This window comes from Trichomonascus vanleenenianus (genome assembly GCF_965637985.1).
Source record: "Trichomonascus vanleenenianus strain CLIB 3782 genome assembly, contig: TRVA0_071S, whole genome shotgun sequence".
Classification (NCBI taxonomy): Eukaryota; Fungi; Ascomycota; class Dipodascomycetes; order Dipodascales; family Trichomonascaceae; genus Blastobotrys; species Blastobotrys vanleenenianus.
In genome coordinates, this window is record NW_027481816.1 from 19409 (window position 1) to 44816 (window position 25408).

At 44.8% G+C, this 25408-nt stretch overlaps 4 protein-coding genes and 2 pseudogenes across 6 annotated transcripts, besides 1 other annotated feature; 5 read left to right on the plus strand and 1 right to left on the minus strand.

The window, feature by feature from the left end:
• Positions 1–614: 614 nt before the first annotated feature.
• TRVA0_071S00276 (uncharacterized protein) lies at positions 615–1478 on the plus strand (the record flags this gene model as incomplete). Its single annotated transcript, XM_076687721.1, has 1 exon — positions 615–1478. The coding sequence occupies one exon, from the start codon at positions 615–617 to the stop codon at positions 1476–1478; it is 864 nt and encodes a 287-aa protein (XP_076538050.1).
• An 837-nt stretch (positions 1479–2315) lies between these two features.
• On the plus strand, positions 2316–3167 carry TRVA0_071S00298 (alpha/beta fold hydrolase; the record flags this gene model as incomplete). Its single annotated transcript, XM_076687722.1, has 1 exon — positions 2316–3167. The coding sequence occupies one exon, from the start codon at positions 2316–2318 to the stop codon at positions 3165–3167; it is 852 nt and encodes a 283-aa protein (XP_076538051.1).
• A 2484-nt stretch (positions 3168–5651) lies between these two features.
• TRVA0_071S00320 (uncharacterized protein) lies at positions 5652–7298 on the plus strand (the record flags this gene model as incomplete). The annotated part of the gene is made up of 1 exon (XM_076687723.1): positions 5652–7298. One exon carries the CDS (start codon positions 5652–5654, stop codon positions 7296–7298), a length of 1647 nt encoding a protein of 548 aa, XP_076538052.1.
• A 706-nt stretch (positions 7299–8004) lies between these two features.
• On the plus strand, positions 8005–9429 carry TRVA0_071S00342 (uncharacterized protein; the record flags this gene model as incomplete). Its single annotated transcript, XM_076687724.1, has 1 exon — positions 8005–9429. The coding sequence occupies one exon, from the start codon at positions 8005–8007 to the stop codon at positions 9427–9429; it is 1425 nt and encodes a 474-aa protein (XP_076538053.1).
• A 4767-nt stretch (positions 9430–14196) lies between these two features.
• Positions 14197–15966, minus strand: TRVA0_071S00364 (annotated as a pseudogene). The gene is made up of 2 exons: positions 15366–15966; positions 14197–15305 (listed from the first exon to the last, which is right to left on the minus strand). Coding segments are annotated over exons 1-2 (1710 nt in total).
• A 3220-nt stretch (positions 15967–19186) lies between these two features.
• Positions 19187–19582, plus strand: TRVA0_071S00386 (annotated as a pseudogene). The gene has a single exon. A coding segment is annotated over exon 1 (396 nt).
• Positions 19187–19640: a mobile genetic element.
• The last annotated feature ends 5768 nt before the right edge of the window (positions 19641–25408 follow it).

Consider the following 25408-nt stretch of genomic DNA (forward strand, 5'->3'; position numbering starts at 1 on the left):
GTAACAACAAATAGAAAACTTAGACAGTACTGTAGCTCAAAAGATCCTGTAAAACAAGATTTGAGACATAGGACGGTACTTACGACACCATGAGAACGCATACCTAAACGTCAACGCGGTGATGCCATTTCTGGGTCCGTTACGAAAATAAACTTTGGCATCTGCAGTCTTGTAAAGAATACCCCTTATAATAATAATTCTATTAGTGTCTCTGGGAGGCCAAAGGCCAAAAATGACCGCTTAAAAACATAATACAGTCCCTCATACAATAGTAATTGCTAATGTCAATTGGTTCTCGCAGATATACCGCATTTGCGTGAGGATTGGGTTCTCCCCCCTTCGAAGGTCAGGGAAACGGCTCTCCTACGAGACCAAAAACCGGACGCCCTTCAACTAGTCGACAGTGGTCGTAGCAGATCCAAGGAGTGTTAGCTAGTCGAGTGCGGCGCTTATCTCCGGGAGTCCTTTGTGCGTCTCGGTACGACAAGTAGCACTTGGCCAACTGGGCTCCAAGATCTAAAGAGAAAATTTCCGCACAAATGAACTGCCATCTTTGCTATAATAGTTATATTCAACATTTTTTCACAGCTGCTCTTGTTTAACCATTTGCCAAAATGAACGAGACATTCAATCCCACGAAAGAGACTGTGTCCTTGCTCATATATTGCGGTATGACAAAAGGTCGCCTACCATGGCCCGATTTAATCATTAAATCCTTCCTTGCCGGGGCGCTTCTTTCTCTCGGAGCCATGTTTGCCCTTCTCATAGCGGGTGGAGCACCTGCCATGCGCAACGAAAATCCCGGGCTCGTCACACTTCTCTCCAGCTTTACGTTTCCCACGGGTTTTGTCATGCTCACTATCGTCAATACGGAGCTCTTCACAGCAAACCTGTTCGTGGTAGTATTCACGACGTGCTTGCGAAAGACTCGCTTACTAGATCTCGCCAGAAATCTGGTCACGTCTTACGTCATGAATCTCGCTGGCGCATTATTTGTCGCGGGGTTTCTTTGTTGGTGGTCCGACACTCTATCAACTGATAGCCAAAAAGCCTATGCTGTCGCCCAAGCTGAGGAACGTGTCAATGTGCAGTGGTCAGTGAACTTTCTACGGGGAGTTGGTTGCAATTGGCTTGTGGGCCTAGCTATGTTTCTATCGATCGCTGCGCATGATCAGGTGTCAAAAATATACGCCATTTGGATCCCAATCTGGACTTTCGTGGCGCTGGGTTACCAGCATTGCATTGCCAATTTCTTCCTTGTCCCTATCGGAATGTTCTACGGAACCAACTTCGGGGTCGGCAAATTCATCTATCAAAGCATAATTCCAGTTACTCTAGGGAACATCGTTGGCGGATCCATCTTAAATGGGATGGTCATCTGGTTCATTTACGGCCGCAGCAGGATATTAGAGGAAAAGAATAACAACGGGGACTTCACTGATAGGGACAGGCTACCGTCGCCTACGGCACACGTGTAGGAGTCATTCTGCTTGAAATTGAACTACAGTAAATGTCGGCTCATCCCTCCTCTTAAACCTCCTAACTCACGTCAAATATTTCAGCACGTCTATATTGTATTGACAGTTTAGCGTCTATCGATCGTGAACAAAACGCGCTTAAATATTTGTCCTGATGTTATGCTGGGAGTTGGCCTGTCTCACGCACAACAGTGGACAGTAAACGGCCCAACTTTATGGAAATAAGTTACGGTCAATACCGGTAGGCGCCTATGCTATGCCCGTTAATTGCCACAATACCTAATAATATCCAGTCGTTGTAAGTCCACTTCTTACGCGTCGTATCGAAGAGACGTAGTTAGTGAAATGCTTCGAAGCCTTTCAGCCATTATGGAGGGAAGTCCGGAGGAAACCACTATGAGCCTAGACAGGCCCAAGGCAGTATTCAGGATTTGTGTTGTTTCTTGCTTCTATATATCTTCTCTCGCTATGATACCTCGTCCTCTCACTATGTGTCATTTGACTTTCAAATGAATGAGACCATTATTTCAGAACCTAGACAGAGCGTCTTGCCCAAGTTTCGTAGACCCCTGGATTACGCAAGAGTGACACCATTAGAGTTTCATCGGAATGCATTGCCGGTAACAACACAGATCAAAACCCGAGAGCTTGACGTGCATGTGAATACAGTACAGTAGCATCCCCCAACGCGCATAGGGCCAATGGAGGTGAAAATAACTTTGAGCCAGATGGGAGCTTCATTTTTATAACTGCTAGTACAAAAAAAAGATGGCTATTCACAACGTCGAAATAGAAGCGAATGGCTTGAAGTTCACTGCGTCTTCGTCGTGGCCACAAATGGACCTTGGCCAAAGGCAGCCTGAGCATTTTTTCCTTCTGCTTCACGGGTTCCCTGATAACCGCGAGACTTGGCGGGCTTCGTGGCGTTATTTCGAGCAGGCATTCCCTAACGCGCTCATTTTTGCGCCGACCATGCGAGGTTACGAACCTTCCACCGTTGTTGCCGAGACCAAGTACACGCAAAACGACATTGCTACTGATAATGCTGAGTTCATTCGTAAGTTAAGCAAAGGTGCGCCTGTTCATGTGGTTGGCCACGATTGGGGAGCAGTCAATGCGTACGTTCTGGCGGCTTTATATTCCGACCTGCTGACCTCTGTGACTACTCTGTCTATTCCATACAGTTTGGTTGCGCGTGCGCCGCAGACAATGCTGAAGCACCCAAAACAGCTCTGGTACTCTAGCTACATGATAACAATGCAGCTGCCGTTTGTCTATCGTCCACGACTGGCCCAGAGAGTACCTTACATCCCGTACATCAAGCAATTGTGGGAGTACTGGTCTCCGACATGGAATGCGCCGAAGGAAGAACTTCAAAACGTTTGCGACATGCTCCACCAGCCTGGAGTAGCAGATGCCACTACTGCATACTATCGCTGCATGAGGCGCAGCTTGAGCGAGCGATCGGGTAAGCTTTCCATTGATTTCGAAAATCTCCCTGTTTTAATGATTGGCGGTTCTATGGACGGTTGTGTCGCTGTAGAGGTTTTTGAGGCCGACAAAAAGGAATTTGGTGACAAGGTTGTTATTCTTGAGGGCCTGGGCCATTTCATGCAAAGAGAGGATCCAGAGCGAGTTGCCGGAGTGATTATCAATTTTATCAAGCAGGTCGACAACCCGCGGCTGTAGTCGTGTTTTCCGTGTCCAGCTATTAGTTTACATACCTGACAAAAAGGATACATGGAATTGAGGACCTTACAGTAATCAGGGTTAAATCTGCCGGTGGAATGGATTTGTAGAAGTTCGATACTAAGAATGGCTCACTAGAATAGTTTCGTGAATTGGCACTTGTTTTATACTAATTGACCCTCGTAGCTGGAGGCAACCCCTATCGTCGTACCCCCTTCGCTGTAGAGCGGAAAGTAAAACATTCGTATATAGCGGTAGGCGAGATAAAGGATACCATCGATGGTGATCGGCATAAATCTCAAAGTAGTGCGATTCTAGAGTGCCAAGATCAAATCTGGCCTTGTACAAGGTTTCTTGTATTTCAAATTAAGGAGATGATGTGCACCCGGTACCACCTATAGGTCTTCACACGGCGTTCTGTTGTTACGGCATTTCATTTTCCCACGCAGTCAACCTGTATATAAGGAATCAAGTCATGCACGATTGTAACACCAAGCAAACTTCCTTATAAATGAATTAAAGAGTGGTTTTAAGTGATACATTATATTTAAAGACAATCCTATATTATATTGTAGCGTCACAAGAGATTCAAGACGGAAAAACCCCCTGAGCCTTTAAAAATCCCTACGTATGCAGGATTACGTCATACTCAGGTAGTAGTGGACCGAACGCCCCGTAAGTTGTCAACAAAAATGAGACTTCCCCATAACCACAACAAAGATAAAATAGTGCTGTAGAAAACTGATTAAACTAACTGTCGTTTAAATCGAAGAAGAATTGACCGAATTATAAGCATTCAAAACTTGGCTTAATTCCAACCTATGTTACATGTACGTTGTTGCCATAGTATTTCTGGGACCAGTATTTGGGGTGGCAGAACCAACTCCCATTCTAAATATCGGTCCCTTTCTTTGGTTGGCTACGAACGTTCAATGGAAATAGCTCTTGCTGTTGACATTAGCCTCTTATTCTTTTATTCTGAATTTTTATTGTTCTTACTGCTTACTTAAACTCTAATGTTGTCTGCTGTACTTATTTTGCTCACAGTTATTGGTTTTGGTTATGCGTTTGGGCCTAGCTGGTGTCGACGTATAAGGGACGTAGTCTGGTCAGCTAGAGGGAGCAGCGCGAAAGCATTGTGGTGCACAAACACTGCGATAATGCTGGCAGCCATTTGCAAATTAATCTGGAATTTTGAAAAAAAGTGTTTATATAACTGTTGCTTGGGCTGCAGGAATAGGCCTTATACTCAACGTACCATTGTCAGACTTATATAAGGGTGCTCTAGGGATGGGTGCGAGCAATACTCAGAAGCGTAATCTAGAGGACCAAGACTCAGGAGAAGGCTCCAAAGGAGGAGAAGAAAAAAGACGAAGATGAGTCTGACTGGTCCGATGATGAGGAGGACGAGGAGTTGCGAGAGAAGGTCATCAAGCCAAGCAGGAAGCTTGCAGAGCTTGGCCTCAAGGGCGTTACTGCTGGCTCTAAAATTGAGCTCAGCCTCAGCATAACCAAAAACCTCAAGCTCCAGGTCGCCGCGCGGGAAGGCAAGGTCGCCAGTGTTGCTGCCCGAGCGCCCCTGAGCCAGCTACTCTCTAACCAACTAAAAAATAACGTGTTAATGGATTCATCAAGTAGTTGCCATGACTTGTCATGACTTAGGTCAAGAGAATACCATCAGAAAGTTGAACAAACAATTCGTGTAAGGCATCAATTGGCGTACCGCGTAAACCAAATAGAACAAACCAAGAAGCCAGAAATAAAAGAAAAGAGGCTATTGGTTTAACAGAACATAATGATCGGCCAACGCTCTGGTGGCTCTCTGAGACATACGTACACTCATATCTGCTTACAATGTTATCACCGAAAGCAATTTCAGCACAATAATGAGACACAGTGTCTCTCCTACCCCTGGATTTGAATACCCCTTGTAGATTAATACGTTTGAGTTCACCTCATGGATTAATAAACAAATTGGACATTTTAGAAAATGTCTGGATTTTTCTGAACAAAAAAGCAATTTAGGCCGTCCGATTACTGTGAACATGCCGTAAATGAGGAGTTTATATGCAACTGCTTAGTACGGCGTGTCCACAGCAATCTGACGCTTTATACCGGTATGTACTTTGTTGTCCTCGCAAAAACAGACGTTTTTTCTCAACTCCCAGTTGTGTTACAGCTAAACATAACAGAAAACCTCTGTTTTTTTCGTGGACAAAAAAGTAATATGAAGCGTCCGATTGCCGTATATTACATGTATCTCTTCCACAGGCTATTCCACTTTTGGGGCGTGCGGGTGGATGGCTACGTGAAATGCCCGCAACGTGCCTGATGGCGGTTTTCGCTCCGCGAAAAACTTGCTGAACGTGGGGCTGCGTAGGAGGTACGTAATCTACGGATAGGGTCATTAGAGGTCCGGGATGGCCGTCCCAACTGTACAATTTCGTTTTAGCGGAAGTCGGGGACCGTCGGGCAAACGAGAGAATGGCTCCATACAACAAGAATCGGAGCAAGGTTGCTTGCAAAGTATGTCGAGCAAGAAAGACGAGATGTGATGGAGCTCAGCCAAAGTGCTCATTCTGTCGGGAGAACGGTTGTGTTTGCAAATATGAGACTCCACAGGGTCCAACAATGGAATCTAATATCGAGAATATTCTCACAAAGATTAGAGCTATTGAGAAGCACCTTGGCATGGGGGTAGAACCGTCGTCAGTTATCGCCTCTTCAGAGTCTGCTCATGCGAAAGATTGCTCAGAATTTCCTTTCCTTACGATCAAAGATAACCAATTTGCGGCACTCATATTTCAAATTGACTTTAACTTGTCTACACATGCTCGTTCTCTTGAGTTACAGAGTGCCATGACATATGAAAACAATGGTTCAGTCGCAATATTTCGTCACAGTCCTCATGAATTAGTACAATTATATTTTCGTCACTCGCACAGCTGGTATCCAATACTGAATAAGAGAGAGATTTTCGCCGACAAACTACCTTTACTTCAAAGTACCATGCGTGCTGGAAATCCAGACTCGTTTTTGTTACTTATGGTCCTAGCTATTGGTGGTCTGAATGCGAATGATTCTATCGGGGCATTTCAGGCAGAAGAATTCCACATGCAAGCTTTATCTATGCTTGGATGTGTATTAGAGGAGACATCATTAAAGTCAATACAATGTCTGATATTACTCAGCATGTTTTATGGACTAAAGATTATGCCTATGAAGGCTCAAGAATACGTTTCGATAGGTTGTATTAAAATGCAAAACCTGATCGAGATACGACTGGCGAACAAATCACTGGATAAATCCGGCGACGACATTTATGATTTCGAAGAATACGAAACGAGAGCGTTTTGGGCACTATTTATTTTGGAAAGTGAATATGCTGGTACGCTTCATTTTGCCAATACAGGTCTATCTTCGTATGCGAACAATATAAAGTTCCCTTCCCTGAGTGAAGAACCGTATAATTGCGCAGGGTCTCCAGAATCAGATTCATCTGCTATCGATGAGCCGGATCCCCATTTTCTTTCAGAAATTGGAGTGAGGAAGATAATCGACCGGACGTGCTACACGTTCAATAACTCAGAATCGTACACCGGCAATAGGACATCTTTTGCTCCCATTGTTGCAAAAGAATTGCAATCCCAGCTAGACGAGTGGCATCTGTGTTTGCCTGAGTCCATTAAATTTGACAAGTCGGAAAGGCAAATTACCAATACAGGACATAGTACTCGAGCAATCATCAGAGCACAATACTTCGCTACGGTCATTCTGATGTATTGGCCGTGCGTGATGGACATAATAGTGACAGGAGAGTGCCAAAACCAGGAGCATCGAGAGGCATTTAAAATAGTAATCGATGCATATGTCAACTTAATGCTTAGTGGAACAAGTGTTCGACTATGGGAGTTGCCTCTAATATGGCCTCACGCTGTAAGCATCTTTGCAATGACAGCGACAATTATACGCCTGACACAGAGAACTACACTTGTTTACGATAAACCCGAGGAATTGGAATCTGGTATTAAGCAAGCTTTTGCTTTTCTTGAATCGATTAAGTCGAGTCCTAGCATTAGGTATTTCACCATGATCTTACATGACTTGTACAGTGGGAGTATCCCACCTTAGCCATGTGCATTGCTAATTGAGCCTGTACCAAATCCTCGTCCTCATTTCGTCTCTGGTTTCCTTGCGAACCAGTCAGCGGAGTAGCTTCTATAACACGAAATAACCCATGAAACAAACCAAGTTTGAATAAAAATAGCGGCTCCGCGCTCTGCCCCACAATTCTATCACGGAAACGTGTGAACAGCTGGTCTCGAACACCCTAAGTCTATATGAAGTGATATTAAAAACCAATGACGAAGAGATAAAAGTCCAATTAGTCGTGAAGTCTGCTCCGAATGGTCGATTTGAGAGCAGCAAGACTTGCGTTCAAATCATTGATTGCAGTCTAGCAAGAGTTTACATACTAAACTTCTTTTACTCTCTTCAAACAGAAATTAAGCGAATTAGTAGAAACTGGGGTAATTTCGATGAAGGCGTCGTTTTCTGCAAACAGCCTCTGCCATGGCCCAACATTCTTAAGCTTCAATATTTGAATGAATGAATGTGCCGATGCTGTTGTACCACGCGGGTGCTATCCTAGCGTCCCTGCATTATCTCGGGCCGATGTCCCGCGCCGACGTCCCCCGAGACTCATTCGGGGATCGTCGGTGTCATCGAAAGCCGTAGTGTGGGGCATCCACCGCCCAGAAACATTGAATTACGCCAAAGAAAATGATATAAATAAGCCAGGCCGCACAGATGTCATTAACTACGACCGTTCGTAGCAATGTCCGACAAGAAGTTGATTCACAATCTGTATTATCAGCCCAAAGGCGTCTGGGTGGGCGATATAATGCCTTACGGAAAGGATGGGACCTTTTACCTCTATGACATGAGAGATGACCGTCGCGAGGGCCCAATTACTTACCCATTTGGATGGTCTTTAGCAACTACCAAAGATTTTGTCCATTACACAGACTGTGGTGATTCTATCAAGAAGGGTACCGATAACGATAGAGATCAATTCATTTATTCCGGATGTGTGTTCGAGGCAAAGGGTAAAGTGCATGCCTTCTATACTGGACACAATCGAATCTGGGAAAAGCAGGGAAAGACTTCTCAAGTTCTGTTGTATGCGTACAGTGATGATTTCAAGACTTGGACCAAGTCAGACAAGCTCCCAGCACTGGTTCCCCAGAAAGGATACGATAATGCCGACTGGCGAGATCCTTGGGTGATCTGGAGTGAGGAGAAGAACGAGTACCTCTTACTTCTTGGATCCCGGCTTGAGGGCCCTAAGACTCGTCAGACTGGTCGACTCGTCTATTTCACCTCCAAGAATTTGGAAGACTGGGAATTCCAGGGAGACTTTTGGGTGTCCAACAGGTTTACCATGATTGAGATGCCTGATGTTTTTAAGATGGGAGATTGGTGGTACTTGGTTTATACCGAGTACAGCGAGCAATGCAAAACTAGATATGTGATGAGTCGATCGATTGATGGACCCTGGATTACTCCTGCTGATGATGCATTCGATGGACGATCGTATTATGCCGCCAGAACCGCATTTGACGGTGAAAGGAGAGTTTTGTTCGGATGGGTAGCGAGCAGAGAAGATGAAGATGACGCTAAGTCTTTCCAATGGGCTGGAACCTTTGTCCCCCACGAAGTTTATCAACGTGATGACGGCACCCTTGGAGTAAAGGTTGTCGACAGTCTTTGGCAGTCATTTGCACCAGCCAAGCCTGTAAAGGACATTGAGGTCAGCTCTAAGTATGGACGGAAAGAGTCTGAAGTCATAAATGAAACGGCAAATACTTTCAAGTTGGAAGCCAATGTGACTTTTACCCCTGAAACGCGTGACTTCTCTTTGAGACTTCGGAAAAACTTTGAAACCGATGAATCTTATGAATTTCTCTTTTCAATGGTGGATCAACAGCTCCGGTTTGATTGCAATCCTAACTTTCCTTGGTTGCGGATGCTGGCTAACGGCCTGGACCGACCTCTCCACCTTGAGCCGAACAAGGAATACAACCTCAAGCTCGTGGCCGATGGATCAGTTTTGACACTGTACGTCGATGGTACAGTGTTGAAAGCTAGGGGTTACACCTACTTTGGAAAGGGCCTTACTGCTGCTGTTAATGAAGGCTGTATCAAAATGACGAACATTCGATATTCTGACCGGATTGAGAACCCGCCGGATCGTTGGTAATTGCCGGCCAGAATATATGAGGGGATTGGCTTGTATATCAGTTGCTCATGGCCACCACTGTGCTGACCTCGTAAACTGCTGTAAATTCAAACCCGTAAAAGTATATATAACCACTAAAATTTCCAGGGTAGAATGTGGCTATATCACGCTAGAGTAAATATTGTCCTGGACCAAATTACTAAGCTTCATGCGTTTATCAACTCCATGAGATTGACTATTTTATTAACTAATCTGAATGTTTATTAGTCAACAGCATCAGTAAGACAAATTTGCTTTGGCCTGTAGTCGAATTTGTTTCCAGCTCAGCAACTCAATTGCCAACGACTGCACCTCTCTTGGTGCTCCATATGGTATTGCTTACTCTGTGGGTATCCGATTGTCCCACTCAATTAAATCCCTGCTGTTTTCATAGACGATCCCTGCGAGATAAAAGGCACACTGCATCGGTCAGCTCAGCCAGCTAGGCTTGTCGGCCCGATACGGACCCCCACCGCACCCCACGGAAGGGCTGCTGTACTAGATTTACTGGGGGCCCATAAGAGGCCAAAGCCCTGAACATCTGTACACTTGATACGTAGGTATCGCTTATCGGTCGCTTGATACGGTTCACTTGTCTCTCAGCCTTTTTCTATATATATTTTTCAAAATACAATTCAAAATATACCAACCGGTATATCATCGACGGAGAAGTCAGGGGAAAAGCCGCGCACGGCTAAAACAACCCCCCCCCCCCCCCACAAAACTACCCCTGAGCCTAAACAGCAGAGAGCGCAAGCGGACGGCTAAAGCCAGAACCGCTCAAACTCCAGGTGGCTACCAGCCATGAGGCAGCGTGTGTGTGTGCGATCAAAGCTTCATGGTGGGCCGGAGAGTTGAAAGACTCTGGAATCGAGTAGCGAACAGCATGAATGATGGAGACCATGTTAGAGACGAATCGGCCCAGACAAACATGTCAATGAATCGGAAGTCCTTGCAGGAGACAACCTTCCACAGCTGATGGACGACAGTGCACACAAAGTAGACGTGGCCCATCAAGGTCTCGATGGCAGAAAACGCATTCCTTCCCCCGATATAGGGGGAAAGGGAGCGCTGAAAGTCGATCTCCCGCCATTGTCCTAAGCAGGGCAGGCGACGAATAAGGAAGCGATAAGGCGGGTACTTGAGATCGAGAGCGTTGGAGAGGAGCGTTGCATTAATGTAGAGTCTTCCGATTCTACCAATGTGGTAACTGATCCACACTATACAATACGTGCCTCATACCGTTTCTAAGGTTGCCTACCATTAAATATGTGTGATCTACCCGGCTTTCCCGAGATGGTTGCATATTGCATGTAGTGCCGTAGCAACAGTGTTGGGATTAAATGCAAGATCGGTAGTATGCAATTTGTTAACGCGTAGCATATGCTGGATTCGAAGCTTCAAAATGTTTCGTCATCCCTGTGGAGTTCGTATGCATAACTTGCTTTTTTAGCTTGGCATAACGCATAATATTACTGGGTATGTACTGTATTATTATGTAGATGCCTTGTCCAATTTGATATACGCTGTGAAAGCAGGCATCAATTGCCACAACGCATTAAATATCCAATTATTAGTTCACTTCATATGTATCTATTGAATGGACGTACTAAGTGAAAAGTTTTGCCTTTCAGTCATTATGGAGGGAAGGCCGGAGGAAACTACTAAGAACTTACATAGGCCGAATACAATTTTCAGAATTTCTCAAGTGGGTCATTTTCTGCTTTCTCTCCCGCTAAAACCAAGAGTAGAGCTTCGATATCTCGCTCTGTATCATTTGCTTTTCAAACGATTGAGACCACTATCTCAGAACCATAACAGAACGTCGTGCCGACAGGTATATTGGTTGCTGGATTATACGCATTGAAGCTCTAAGTGGCATCATTAGTTTTATCGGTAACATATGCATTGCCGGTAAAACACAGATCAAATCCCGAGAGCTTGACATGCATGTTAAAGCATTTTTCCTTCTGCTTCAAAGGTTCCCTGGTAACTGTGAGACTTGCCAGGTGTCATGGCTCTATTCCGAGCAGTCGTTTCCTAAGACGCTTATTTTTTTTTCGGTTACGAGGTTAGGAATTGTCCACCGTTGCTGCCGAGAAGAAGTGTACTCAAAACGCCACTACTGCTGATAATGCTGAGCTTGAGCAGCCACTTGCACTGGTTAATAAGCTGGGCCTGTAAATTGATAAAAGTCACACAAAGAAATGATTCAACCAGGTTACGACTTGCACGGCCCAGCTGGCAAAGTACTTGACGGTTAGTAGCCGCTACGTATTTAGCCGGCCCGTCCAATTTTATTCGGACACGTACACTAATTGTCGATTGATCACGCATGTTCTGCGTGGTAGGGCTGAAAAAATCTGCAGCTGTGGCCATTTTGATTTGTGAACCCTATATCATATTTTTGCCCACTGAGCTGTCTACGAAGCTCAAAAGTCCAAGCTGAGTAGGAGCCGTAATGATCTCTCTATCTACGACATATCGACCGAAAGGCTCTGGTTGCTTAATGTTAAATACCCGTTAACATGAATGAGGTACATATTTCAAATTTACTACCTATAGCTCATGTAGAGGAGTTGATTGTTGGAAGGCATAAAAAACATCTGAGACTTCCTGTGGAATCGGCCCCTCGTTTATGAAACTGGGCAGTGGAATAGCTCCCCTCGATTCTTTTAGTAGAATAGAATTCGGTGTCACATGATCATTTGTCACTACGCCACCAGTAACAAGAACATTGTATAAAACAATGGCGATGTCATATCTTTCTTCTGCCAATGCTGTGTTGTAATTTCGCAAAACCGGTTGTTGCGCTTCTAAATTTTTAAAAACATACTTGCCGCCTAGCCCGTCAACTGGACCCTTCAGGCCGAAATGATCGAAAAGCTTTGCGACTTGATAAACAATCTCGCCCTGGCCGTCATCAATTGTGGGGATTGAACCACCGACTTTTTCGTACATATTCATGTTCTCTTACGTGGCAGCTGCGCAAACCATTGAAGTCAATAGGGCTATACCCTCGATCAGAAACTTGGTCATTTGACAAAGAGTGGTAGTGGACTACTAATGAACTGTGTCAACTAGCTAGTTATGAAAAAAAAAGAGAAGTAGAACACATTGTAGCGGTTGAGCTGTAAGCTTAAATAGAGATGGATGAAAGGGTTAGGTTTTGCCTGCAAAGATGGAGTACCCCATGTATGTAGAGTTTTTAATCCATCACTTTACGGCAGCTTTAAAGAACGTTCTTGTATCATGAAAGCATAGCTTAGCGAACAAAATTTGGTGATAATGAGCCATATGGAATGTGCTTTGGGAGCCGGGGCCTATATCTGGGCATTCCAATAACAGGTAGTCACATACCTAATGCCTGGCAGAAAACTTGAGTTAAACTGGCAGCCCCCTCAACCAAGCAACGTGCAAAAATCAACAATGAGGTAAAATGCAATAGCGGAGTGCATTAACATGGCATCAGAATCATAATACATGTAATACCATAATCACTCACTTCAATGCGGTATGCTCTCTCCATAGTGAAAAGAAAAGTGAAATGTAATTTTTCCGCTTGAGGCTCCGCGTTGCACCCAAAATAATGCAAAATAGGATAACTTACTTTGGTATATCACCGGTAAATATTTTCTTTTTAGGGAAATACGCGCTGGTGCGTTTTGGTTTAGATATTGATGCAATGCTTGCCGATGCAACATGATATCATTATTTTTTCTTTACAGATCTATATTATTACCGGTACATAGGGAGCTTATATGCATATTGATGTACCACGATATGATATTGTAATGATCAGAAGATCGTGAATTTACCTTAACATACTATGAAGAGCTGACATTCTTTGAAATCAGGGGCGACAATTGTTATGTCGACCAGAGGAAGAAGCTGCAAACACTTCAGAACGAGAAGATCATAGAAATAGTCCGCTTCATGTCACAGAGGACTTTACGTATTGAGAGTGGAATCATGCCAATCGAGCATAGGCAGGCGCAATTACGGCAGCTCAAGGCAGCCAGAATCATTTATCGCATGCAGATGACAACCCTCTACGCAGCTTGGGAGAGGCTACCGCGAACCACTCAACTCACCGGTAAAGTTAGTGCGAAAACAACGGCTGCACGAGAAGAAGCTCTTCACACCAATCCAGATATATTTTCGTCACGGCGCCCAGTTTTGGGAATGCGCTGCAGATGATTGCAACTAGATGTGTAAGCATAACAACGTGCAAATGGAGTCACACGTCCACGCTCTCAGCGGTGTTTGCGGGAGAGCTCGACCGTCCGTATAAACTCTGACGCAGTGCATAGCAGCGATCAAGTAGTCCTGCTTACCAGGTGGAGGAAAGCAAGTTTCGCACACTTGACCTATGGGCATCATTGGCTGCGGGATAAGACTGTCACACAAACGAGTGACGACTCTATATGGGCCATTTGGCACCAGCAAGTCCATCCAGTTGCTCTTTTAATACCTGCGGCCAGTTGCCGCCGGACTTGATGTTTATAGCGGTTGCCAAGGCGGAATCAAGTAGGTTTTCGGGCATAGTTGCCAAATGAGCGCGAATCATACGCCAGCCACCCGCGTTGTCGTCAATCTTAATAATCCTCACTTCGGTTTCAGGTCTTTATCGTCCTCCAGCTGGTCGAGGACGTTGCCAAACTTATTTAAAACCCTTCCCCAAGTCATCATCTCCTGCAACCTGTTGGTTCAGGAGCTCGTTCAAGGAGTTTGTCATCCTCGCTTATATCATGAAAATCGGGATATTTGACAAGCATTTTGAAACCGTTTCTTTATCCGCGCATGGATCAAATAGATCACAACACAGAGCTGAAATAACATCCACGCGATCCTCGTTTGGACTTTAAACAATATGGTGGAAATGGCTTTTGTCACCTCGATAACAGTACCGCGGATACGTCTCAGATTCTCCTGCAGTGTTCGAAATCGGATGCTTGTTGTTACACCAAATGATGCACCTGGCGGGCCCCCACCTGCGGAGAAATTGATACCTCTAGTCCATTCTACACGCCTACCGAGGCGCATCTGTTTCAGACGATCATTTATCTTGTCTGCTCTTGAAGCGTTGGTACAGATGCTAAACCTCGAGTCCTCATACGAACCCAAGAAGTGCCGTTTGCATTGAGCAGTTGCCTCAAAAAATTCGCCATCAGACAGCTTGGTTCTAACGGGACGAAGCCTTGGTGGCGTCATTTTAGCTTCTTCCATATGGAGCCGATATCTTTCAGTAGTAAAGAGGTGCCATTGCACAGCGGAAGGTGGCATTGAGGCTCCCTTACCCCATTTGATGCGGACTGGGAAAAGTGCATTATACCACCCTTTAAGGACATACCCACCTTTGTATTCGACAGAATAATTGCAGTGGGCGAAAGTAGCCATGACGGAGAATGGCAGCTCCAACCCACGCATTCCGCGCGGACGCTCAGGAATACGGAAGCCAACGGCAACAGTTAACCCGGCGAAAAGTTTATGCCAACATGTGCTGTCTTTTTTATTTTTCGGACCCACGTCTTGAGCATCCTCGCATTTAATCCGGAAGATTGAACTATTGTCTTCATCATTCGGAAAGTGGGTTAAAGGACCTTCGATCTTGGCGCTGGAGAACAAGATATTGTCTTCTGGAGGTTCTTTGAAGGCCGCTACGATCCAAGCAAGTTGCGATGCGACGGCTGCAACTAAAATGAAGTAATTTCTGATGCTACCCTCGATCCACCGAACTCGGATCACAACATCACGTTTAGGCAAAGGTGTACTAGATTGATTGTCCAGACTGCCCTGAAGTTCGATACATGTCGTCTCAGTATCGTCATCTTCCCCGTATACGAGCAATGGATGAGCTATAATTACTGTTAGAACAGTTCCACGCCACGCCACTTACAACTATGGTGAATACTTACTGGGATTGGAGCTTCGAGCGGCCAATAAGAACTTTGGCAACCAGTTGAGGATGTCTATGCCTCTTTGGCCCCAATGCCACCTGACGTAGCAGGCTGCTGAATTTGCAAACGCATCTTGGGATGACCCAGTGATGGTTAGAAACGTGTCAATTCGATCGTCAAGAAGAGCCTCAAAGTCATTCAGATCAACAAAGAACCTTATGCCCTGAAAAGCCTTTTCGAGATCTTTCATCTTTCCCGTGCGGCCATAAGGCCAACCAAACATGGCTCCGAAGTCATACAGCCGCTGTGCGAGGTCAGCATGGTTTGGAGGCGTGAGTTCGACTGCTCGGTGAGACAGTTGAATAGCTTCTTCAAGATCTTCTCTTTTTCCCGTGTGTTCATACCGCAGATTGAACTTGTTTCTTAAGTGGTCTAGCCCAGCTGCAGTCCCAGGATCGTCTATGGAGGTGAGAGCTACAGCTCGTCGAAATAGTTGAAAAGCCTCTTTAAGGTCTTGCATCTTTTCGTGTGTTCTTATCACAGGTAGTGCTCTTTTTCTATACTGCTTAGCAAGGCTGCACGGTCGGGATGGGCCCCAGATACAATTTCGATTGCGTGTTCAGATACCGTATGCTCACATATATATATATAGGTGTGTAACGAGGACCCTATCCCTCGAATAGGTAGCTTTAATTGCTTGTGCCTTAATTTGGCTTTCGTTTGCGCTTGCGCATTTGCGGTCGCTGGGTCTATTTAACCTTACCTCCTACACAGCCGTTCCCACATCGCGCGCGTGGCGGGTTCTGGTAATTCAGGCTGCTCCAAAGGACATCTACCCTTAGGTATTAAAGGTAGTCAAGCTTAGAAATAATTCCGGGGATGCCGCTGACTGCATAATTGTTGGAGTTCTATGAACTCGAGACGTAACTCTCATACACCACTGCTTCTTCCCACCACTTGGGCTCGTGATATCGGACTAGGTGTGGTGGCATGATCGGTTAGAATGTAAGTTTGAAAAAGTTGTAACAAAATAAACGCATAAATAATACTGTCCTCATAGCTCATAGCTCTTATAAGCGATCTCCCCCTTCTTCTCCAGCCGGCCGCCGATCAGCTTTATTCAACGGCTTGCTAACTACCCCTGCAGATCAATTCCCTTTTCGGTCAGTAGTATGCATGAGCAAATGAGACAAAAGTCGCGCGCATACGTATTACATACGAGCCGATCACCGAACGGCTTCGCATCGACTCTCAACTCCACAATTCCGCATCAGTTTTATTCGTTTCCTGACCTTTTCTGCTTTCGCTACACTATGTAAGACACAGAGAAAGCCGCGTACGTAAATATTATGGTTAGTTTTTTGACAAAACGACTCGCGCTGCTCACATTATTGAACACATTAATCTAGAATAACCTTTTTCATATTGAGGCGCCATAATCCCAGGAGACGCGCTTTTGGACGGGGCCCGGCCGTGAACGTGAATTCGTCCTTCTGCCATCCCTCCGATTATACGCCAAGGCAATTACATTGTAACGACCCTTCGACCCCGGCGACTATCGGGAACCGGCCCGGTCAACGGTAATGACTAAATGCTTAGTCAGCCGCCAACGAACCGTAAAAGAGGCGGAATCCAGAGGGCACCTGGCCCAAAGGACTCCGCCGTAATTGCACCAGGGTGCGTTACTCGTTCAGCTTAGAGCTTACTTGAATGACATTAGCCTGGCTCGAGCATCTCAAAGGATACTCACCAATGACAGATTAAGCGAAAAGATGGAGAACGACAATTAGGTTACCGGTGGGTTTAAATATACCCAAGGCCCGCCAATGCGCGAGCGCAAGCGAGAGCTAAAAATAAGGTTGGAACCTTAAAGCTACCTATTCTAGGGATAGGGTCGTTATAACATGGTATATGTTTTTATCTTTGGCAATCATCATGGAAGGATATGACACGAAAATAATGGGTTCCTCTTTGCTGAACCTGCCTTCCAGGAAAAAATATGCCAAAGAATACGTGCTAGGCGATACGACTAAATCTTATTCGGCACATATCAAGCTATTGTGCCAAGCGTTGTAGCAAGCATAGTCCTGCATTCGAGATTACTCAACCTGTTCTAACTAGATAGGAAACAAGCCCGCCGTAGATCGATTAGCGGTCTTAAAATACTGAGCAAATTACAACTGTATTTCCTCATTTTCTTGCGCTGACTGCAATCCCAGCCGCAATAATGGCAATTCCGGCCGTTGCTGATCGAATGCAAGTGTCGATAGTCGCCCTGGCACTGGTTGGGTAGATGGTGCCGATTCGTGTAGTTCCCGTAGTTATACATTGGTGCTGAGGAACTAGGGAAAGCTCACCCCCGAAAACGACAGCCGCATGAGAAGAAGCTTTCTGCACTATCTCCGATATAACCTTGTCACGGCGCCCAACTGTGGCAATGCGCTGCAGTCGATTGCAACTAGATATATATCCATTACAAGGTGCAAATGGAGTCACGCGCCCACGCTCCCAGAAGTGTTCGCGCGAGAGACTGACCGGATCTGTTACATATAATCCAGCCAGTTCTTTAATGCAGTGCATAGCAGCGATCAAGTAGTCCTGCTCACTAGGCGGGGGCAACCAGGTGTCGCACACTTGACCTATGGGCATCATTGGCTGTGGGAAAAGGCTGTCGCAAAAAAGAGTAACAACTTTAGGAATTTTTTCATGAGCAGGGTTGGGATACCTCTGGCAAAGCTCAGTGACATTCCGCTTTTGAGGTCCCTATCCCTTCCAATGTCGCTCGCGAGCAAGATGTCCACTTTGGTAAACAACCCAGATGCTTTGAAGGTTTTCCTAGCTGATCGATCTTCTGCCGGTTCTTGGGCTTCGATGCACTTCTTGTCATCGTACTCGGCATACAGACCAGCCCTTGAACCAGAGGACTTTGATGTCTGTCCAATTCTTCTTACGCAGCCTGCTCAAGATAGATGGACGCCTCTGCACCTCAGCGAACTGATTCTGTCACGTATCAGAAAGGTGCCAGTTAAGACCGTGATGCTTGAAAATGCAGGCCATTATCCTCTTGAGGACCCGGGACTTCAACAAATGGTCGATGCGATCATTGAATTCCTTCACGAAATTGCACCATAACTATTGATGGAGCTGCCTTTGTATTATTTCTCTCATTATTTCTGTTTCACCGTCTGTTCTCTTATTCAAATAACGGATGGTATAATTATGGTTTCTTCCTATCCAATGCTAATATGATCTCAAATATGAACTGTACTCTATAATAATAATATTATACTCATAATACGTTAATATCATTACAACTTCCCATATAATACTCTGAGATGAGCTTATGTCAACTGACTTTTGTGACTGGTGCATTATGGTGCGCAACGTTGACAATATCCTCACGGGAAGTATCTCTGACACTATCAGCATTCCATGGTATGACTCAAGTAACCTTGAGACTGGCCGTTCTGCCAACCCATTGATTATTCTTGTGGTTATTTCTTTGCTCATTCTTGTTTTATCTTTAAATTGTTACGATACTGGTGTGTATGGAAACTTATAATTAATGAATTATGTTGTAAGAGAGAAATCGAAAATTAAACGGCGCCATTGCACATCATGTTGGGCCACAGAAAAGTCACAATATGTAATCATTCACCTGTGGATTTGTTGCAATAGAAGTACTAGCTGTTTTTCACAGATCCGACGGCAATTCTTGATGCTAATGATGCTTCCCCAAAGCAACGAAAGGAAGAATTTGTTTTGGTATGGCGGCTATGGGACCTGGGATACAGTAATGGCTTTGGACCAGCTAGGCAGGATTTGGGCAATAAGATGGGCAGGACGACGCCGACCGTGCGGTCACAGGGAGATGGTTTAATCAAGTTGCGTCAACAAAGTGCACCATTAAGCTGCGCGCTTTGCAGCTGGCCAAGTACTTATCGGGTTGCAGTCGCTACGTACTTAGCCGGCTGGTTCAATTTCGTTCGGGACACGCACTAATCGGCGATTGGTTTCGCCGGTTCCGCGTGAAAGAGGCCCAAATCTTTTGTGAGTGTGGCCATTTGGAAACACTTCACCACATTCTCGCCCAGTGCCCCCTATATGAGGCACAAAGGCCCCTCCTACAAGAGGTAAGCGACACATTTGACCTGCCGACACTTCTCGGCACGAAAGAAGGACTCGAAAGACTGGCCCAATTTCTCCAAGAGGGCCATCGCCCAAGAGCGGACTAACCCGCTAGTGCACACCGTCAATCCCAGAGTTGAAGGGTGTCGGTTTTTAATCTCCTAAGAGAACTGTTTCCCGGACCCTCGGGGGGTAAACAATCCTCACGACGCAAATGCGGTACAGCAAAGGGACCCAATTGATATGGAATGGATTTATTATATTTTGAAAGATTATATGTTCAAGTATTTAAGTGATGTCTCTGGCCTAAGGCCTCAACAAGACGCAAATAGATTTTTATTATTATTATTATTATGCCTCTGGGTCCTTGAATTTTGAACACGTGAAGAAGCCATTTTGAGGGGGATACAGTTTTTTTCGAAATACATCAGATCCGAACGCAAAACAATTTGGCTTGAAATGTTTCTTTCCGGCTTTGTTTTAACATCTTTACTGGTATTATGAGTATAATAGATTCTGATAATATAAAAAAAATACTGGGGCCGCTTGTGGCGTAAATGGTTTGGGTGTAAAGTTGGTCAGTGAAAAGTGTGTGAAGTGTCAAGAACCTAACGACTTTAATGGGGCTCCACCTTCATTTTAATTTTTTTTGGCTCAATTAAATCACTGCCAATTAAAGATGGGCTGATTTCCGCCGGACAAATTTTTAAGCGGTGAACAGGAGCGTTACATTAATCCAGAGTCTTTAGATTGTACTATTTATGCAATAATTGATGCATTCTGAATTATGCCTGTTTCGTTTTGTTTCTTTGGTGGTCTACAGTTAAATAATTTTTTTTATATTATCAGAATCTATTATACCCATAATAATACGTTACTATCATTACAACTTCCCATATAATACTTTGAGATGAGCTGATGTCAACTGACTTTTGTGACTGGTGCATAATAAATGTAATCCATCCAGCTCATACGCTATGACTGCATATTGCGATTTGCTGCGGCACCAACAGTGCTGCAATTGGACTAACCACAGAACTACTGCATCCAACACGTATTTACGTTTAAAAATTGTAAACTGGCTTTTTGAGAAATTATCACTGCGGAGTCTCTATACATAATTCCTTGGCGTAACAGACATTCGGTCAAGTGAGTCAAGTGACTTTTCTCCCGCTAATAATTGTATTGTATATTCTGCTGTTCTGAAATATGTCCCTACCGGCATATCGTCTTAAAACAAACCAGTTTAAAGGATGCTGGATTATTAAAATTGGGCGAGGAAAAAATATGGAGACTCAGCAGTACCAGTACAATATTTATTCATAGAATACGTTAAGCCTCTTGAGCAAAAGCATTACCAAAATAATTTTTTTATTTTTTACACTATAAGCACAATAGCTCCTTATGTTGCGCCATAGCTGTTATAAAAATATCGAAATAAAAGCAACAGAAGGGGTGTTGTTATTAGTTGCCAAGAACAAAACATCCGCTGTCACGGAATGGAGCCTGAAAGATTATATTAATAAATAGTCATGACGTGTGCGTAATAATAATAATCTTGCTTTTTTTCCGTGCGCATAATTAGTTCTACCTTTCAATTTCCTGAAAGTCAAGGGCCTATGACAATCAATGGACCTACGCATAATACCCACGGTTATCCAAGACATCATCATGACGGCTCAATGGACACTGGCTTATTCAGTCTCATGTGTCGGAAAGTTCACATTCTCAGCAAAATGGCAAAAAGCTTAAGATACTACCAGCTACGAATGAAGAAATATGGAAACGCATGTAGAACCATATGGCGGAGACGGGACTTCGGAAGAAAAGATTGATTTCTAAGTTTTTGTGATTATTTTCATTATTCGTTTCAAAAAAAGAGAGAAAAATAAGGGACGGAGGACATTAGGTGAAAGATGGAATATGGGATTGTTTTGATTGTGCGACAATTTGTTTTTTTTTTTTTAAAATAAAAAACAAAAAGCAAAAAACAAAAAAGCAAAAATAAAAACGAAAAAAAAACCAAATCAAGAAAACCAAACCAAAAAAGGGCAAAGCAATAAAATAAGCGATGGTGGACATAAGTTGAAAGAGGGAACAGATTCCTTTGAATGTGCGAGAAATGAAAAAAAAACCAAAAAAAACCAAAAAACCAAGCTTTGCTATGCTAACGAGTATTCATAAGTTATTCAAGCAGTCACGACAAGTCATTTGATATCAGTTTTGAGATTTCGAGGTTTGAAGACTGTGCGGATTGGTGCGGCTTAAAAAGCCGCAGACCATGAGGCTTCTGTGCGCCGCACGATATGAGGCTGCGAGGAACGCGAGACGCGAGGACGCGAACGAGACGCGATGAGATCGAGACACGATGAGACAGAGACATGATGTTTATCTCAGAGTATTATATGGGAAGTTGTAATGATCGTAATGCAGTATTATTATGAGTATAATGGATTCTGATAATATACAAAAAAAAGCAACCAGTATGGGGGAATAACTTTTTTGCAAGTCACGAAGAACTTACTTCCTCTACGCCGTCGTGATTTCTCAACCGTCGCTGCTCCTAGCTTCGCTTAGGACCACCCTCAATGACCTCCTCGGCGCCACCAGGCGACCCAGCGTCGCTGACGGCATGGGCGCTGGACTCAAGCCTCCCAACGCGCTCGCAAGAGACTTCTTCCACACGCTTGAGGAAGTGATGACTGACGCCGACGAGGCCGAAAGGGCAAAAGTACTTGATAAACGTACCAGCGCTCGCCGAGCAACCTTGATCAACCTCCATCAATTGAACTTCGACAAACTTGCCAAGGCGTACCTTAAGTTGCAAGCGCACTGAAAGGAGCTCACTCAGTGCGTCCTTCCTCTGGTACCGCTGGTTGAACGAAATGAAGCGGACATAAAGGACCATCAGGGCCAAATTGACAAGTTGGGCAATAAGTGCAACAACCTCATTACGGAAGTGAACTGCAACAATTCCGCTCTTACCAAGGTCGCGGAGTACGCTGAGGAGCATGACGAGCTCGGGCTCGCCAGGAAGGAATACCTGATTGAGGTGAGCCGATTGCCAGACACATGGCGAGAGGTCATGGCGGTAAACGACGAGGCGAAACGCCACGCCCAAACTGTTAAGGCTGCCTCGTCGAAACGCCACGCCCAAACTGTTAAGGCTGAATTTACCGCAGAAAAAGAACAATCAGTCTCTGCTGCGGGTTACCTCAAGTTTATCGAGGATACCTGCAAAGATAAGGAGACCAAATCGACTAAATGGACCAACACGGCTAAGTACGGCGCGCTAGCCATATCGAATCGAGATTGTCTCAGGTAGAAAAAGAAATGAACGACAACAGAGCGCCCTAGCCAAGGCGCTCACAGAAGCTAACAAGCGAGGGGCGAGTCGCCCTGATACCCCGCGCCCAAAGCTAACGCTTAAACGACCAACAAGCCTAGTGCTACCTCAAGAGCGGTATATCTTCAACCACTTGAGCAAGAGACCTCCTCGATGCCAAGGAAGTTATTACCATCATTAATATGGCAGCGGTTGTCGCAAGGCAGTCACTCGAACGGGTAGCAACAACCTGAAGATCCACGTGGTCTAAGGAGTCAAAGAGAGTTACCTCGAGAAAGGACTTAAGGTCTTTAAGAATTGATTCAAGCAATTGGATATTTCGCCGTAGATTCCCGGCAGTCGTCCCGTGAGTTCCCACCAAGTTCACGATGGAAAAATTCAGTGAGGAAATTGAAAAGTACAACCGCCTTAAGTACAACCGCCTTAAGTTCGCCAGTGATCCCGTCAATATGACCTTCAAGGGTGACCCATACGCGGTGCAACGAACAGTGGAGACATTCTTCAAAACTGCTGAGGATTATGCCTACTTCAAGCGACATCATATTGTGTCAATAACCGTATCCGCGAGGTATTTAAGTACGCGCCCCGAGGAAGCGACCAGCTCCTAACCAGGAGGACACGAACACCAATGGCCCAACGGAACAGCAGGCGAGCCCCACACAATATACTGTGTGCTGTGTACCATAAACTATGTGTACCAACGAGAACTCTACCAACTCTTCCTCTGAGGTAATTAGCGATCCTCCTATCCAGAGTCTGGCAGCTCAACATTACCTTCATGAAAGCGTATCATCTAGCCTGATCCTAAATCTAATCACTGTTGCGTACTTTTCAGTCTGGGAAAACTCATCACCTTAAAATTATCTTCACTTTAAAGTACCGATGCACCAACAAGGGTCTGGATTCCGCAAGCCGCAGTAAAAGAGTTCCATTAACCGATGGCTCCTCATCTCAGTCGCCAATACTGTCTACGGCCTTTATGAGTGAATCATGAATTTTTTGCAGTAAATTTTCATTCCTTCAAATTTTTTAATTGTGGCGATGAAAAGGCTTTTCTACCAACAGGAAATTTGTTCCGAAAGCCACAGCGCTATAGCATGAGCCCCTAAAGACGATATGCCGAGAGTTTTTCCACGATTTCTGTGTATCAATTAAATTCTTCCTGTAATAAGACCGTTCTGCCGCGCGCATGACATCATGGCATAATAACAACAAAAAGCATCTGATCAATTTCATAGTACTTTCCGCTTCTCGCTTCTATCTCTCGAAAATTTCGTACCTATTTCCCGCTATCTGCGTTCGATTAAGCTTCGGAAGCTTTTTCTGCTTAGCCGATCTTCATTCTTCAACTTACTATCGTATCCATTCCATGGCCATTCAACCTGTCACCAATTACTATTATTTTCGTCTAACCCTTTGGTAATAATAATAATCTTGATTAAAGTCCGTTGCCTAGGGCGAAGGAGGACTAATCGAGGTACATGAGGTTTCTAATATAATATAACAATATCCAGTAAAGGTAGACGGGGTCGATTTCTTCAGCGGTAGACCGCTGATAGCATGAGGGAAAACCTTCTTGACGTAGTGTAATTGATTGCGTGCAGTCAAATACAGGCAGGTAGGAAAACCTTTGCTAACCTCTCTCATGGAGATTTTACCGTCTTAAGAGAAGATGCGTGGATTGGCTTCCAGGAACTTAGTGACCGCGCAGAGTCCTTCCTTGGTGTTAAGGAAGACTTTATAATCTAAGTCTGGGGAAACTGCTCGAAGTATGTGGCGGGTTGCCTCATAGTCCGGGCAGCGTCTGAGGGCGTGGGACACATTGTCAACTCCACCACAGCTGCAGTAGAGTGAAAGGGGAGGGTTCGGGACCTTCATCATTGCAAAGTACAGACCAAAAACCCCGCACCCAGTGCGGTGTTGGATAAGCTTGCTAAGGATAGGTCTAGGGGAGTGTCGAAGGAAGTAACGTATCGGATTGGGGTAACCCTTTGGTACTGTTCAATCTGGTTTACTTACGCAATATTATTTTACCTGAACGCTGACGTTGCTCCTCGAGATTTGCTGATAAAACTACGCGATAAAACGATGCCTGTTGATGACTGTTAAGTAGGTTTAAATCTCAGTGGCGTGTGGTAAAATGGGTCTCTGGAGCCACATAGTCGCTATTGGAGTGCCCAAAAATTAATAGGTTTCTACACATGCCTCTGGTACCAAATTGCTCTGTTTCTTGAATAATTGTTGACCCGCGAACCTTTTCTGGTATACCACTTTGAATGGGTGTAATTGCTTCCCTAATGCTTCTATATCTGTGGAATCTTCTGGATCATGTGGCCCCTGCCCCGAAACAGGTAGCCTGGTAGTACATGAGTTGTGTACTATTTTTTTAAATTTGTAATTAGAGATTAGAAATAGAGAACGAACGGGTAGAACGAACGGGTAGAACGGGTAGAACGGGTAGAACGGGTAGAACGGGTAGAACGGGTAGAACGGGTAGAACGGGTAGAACGGGTAGAACGGGTAGAACGGGTAGAACGGGTAGAACGGGTAGAACGGGTAGAACGGGTAGAACGGGTAGAACGGGTAG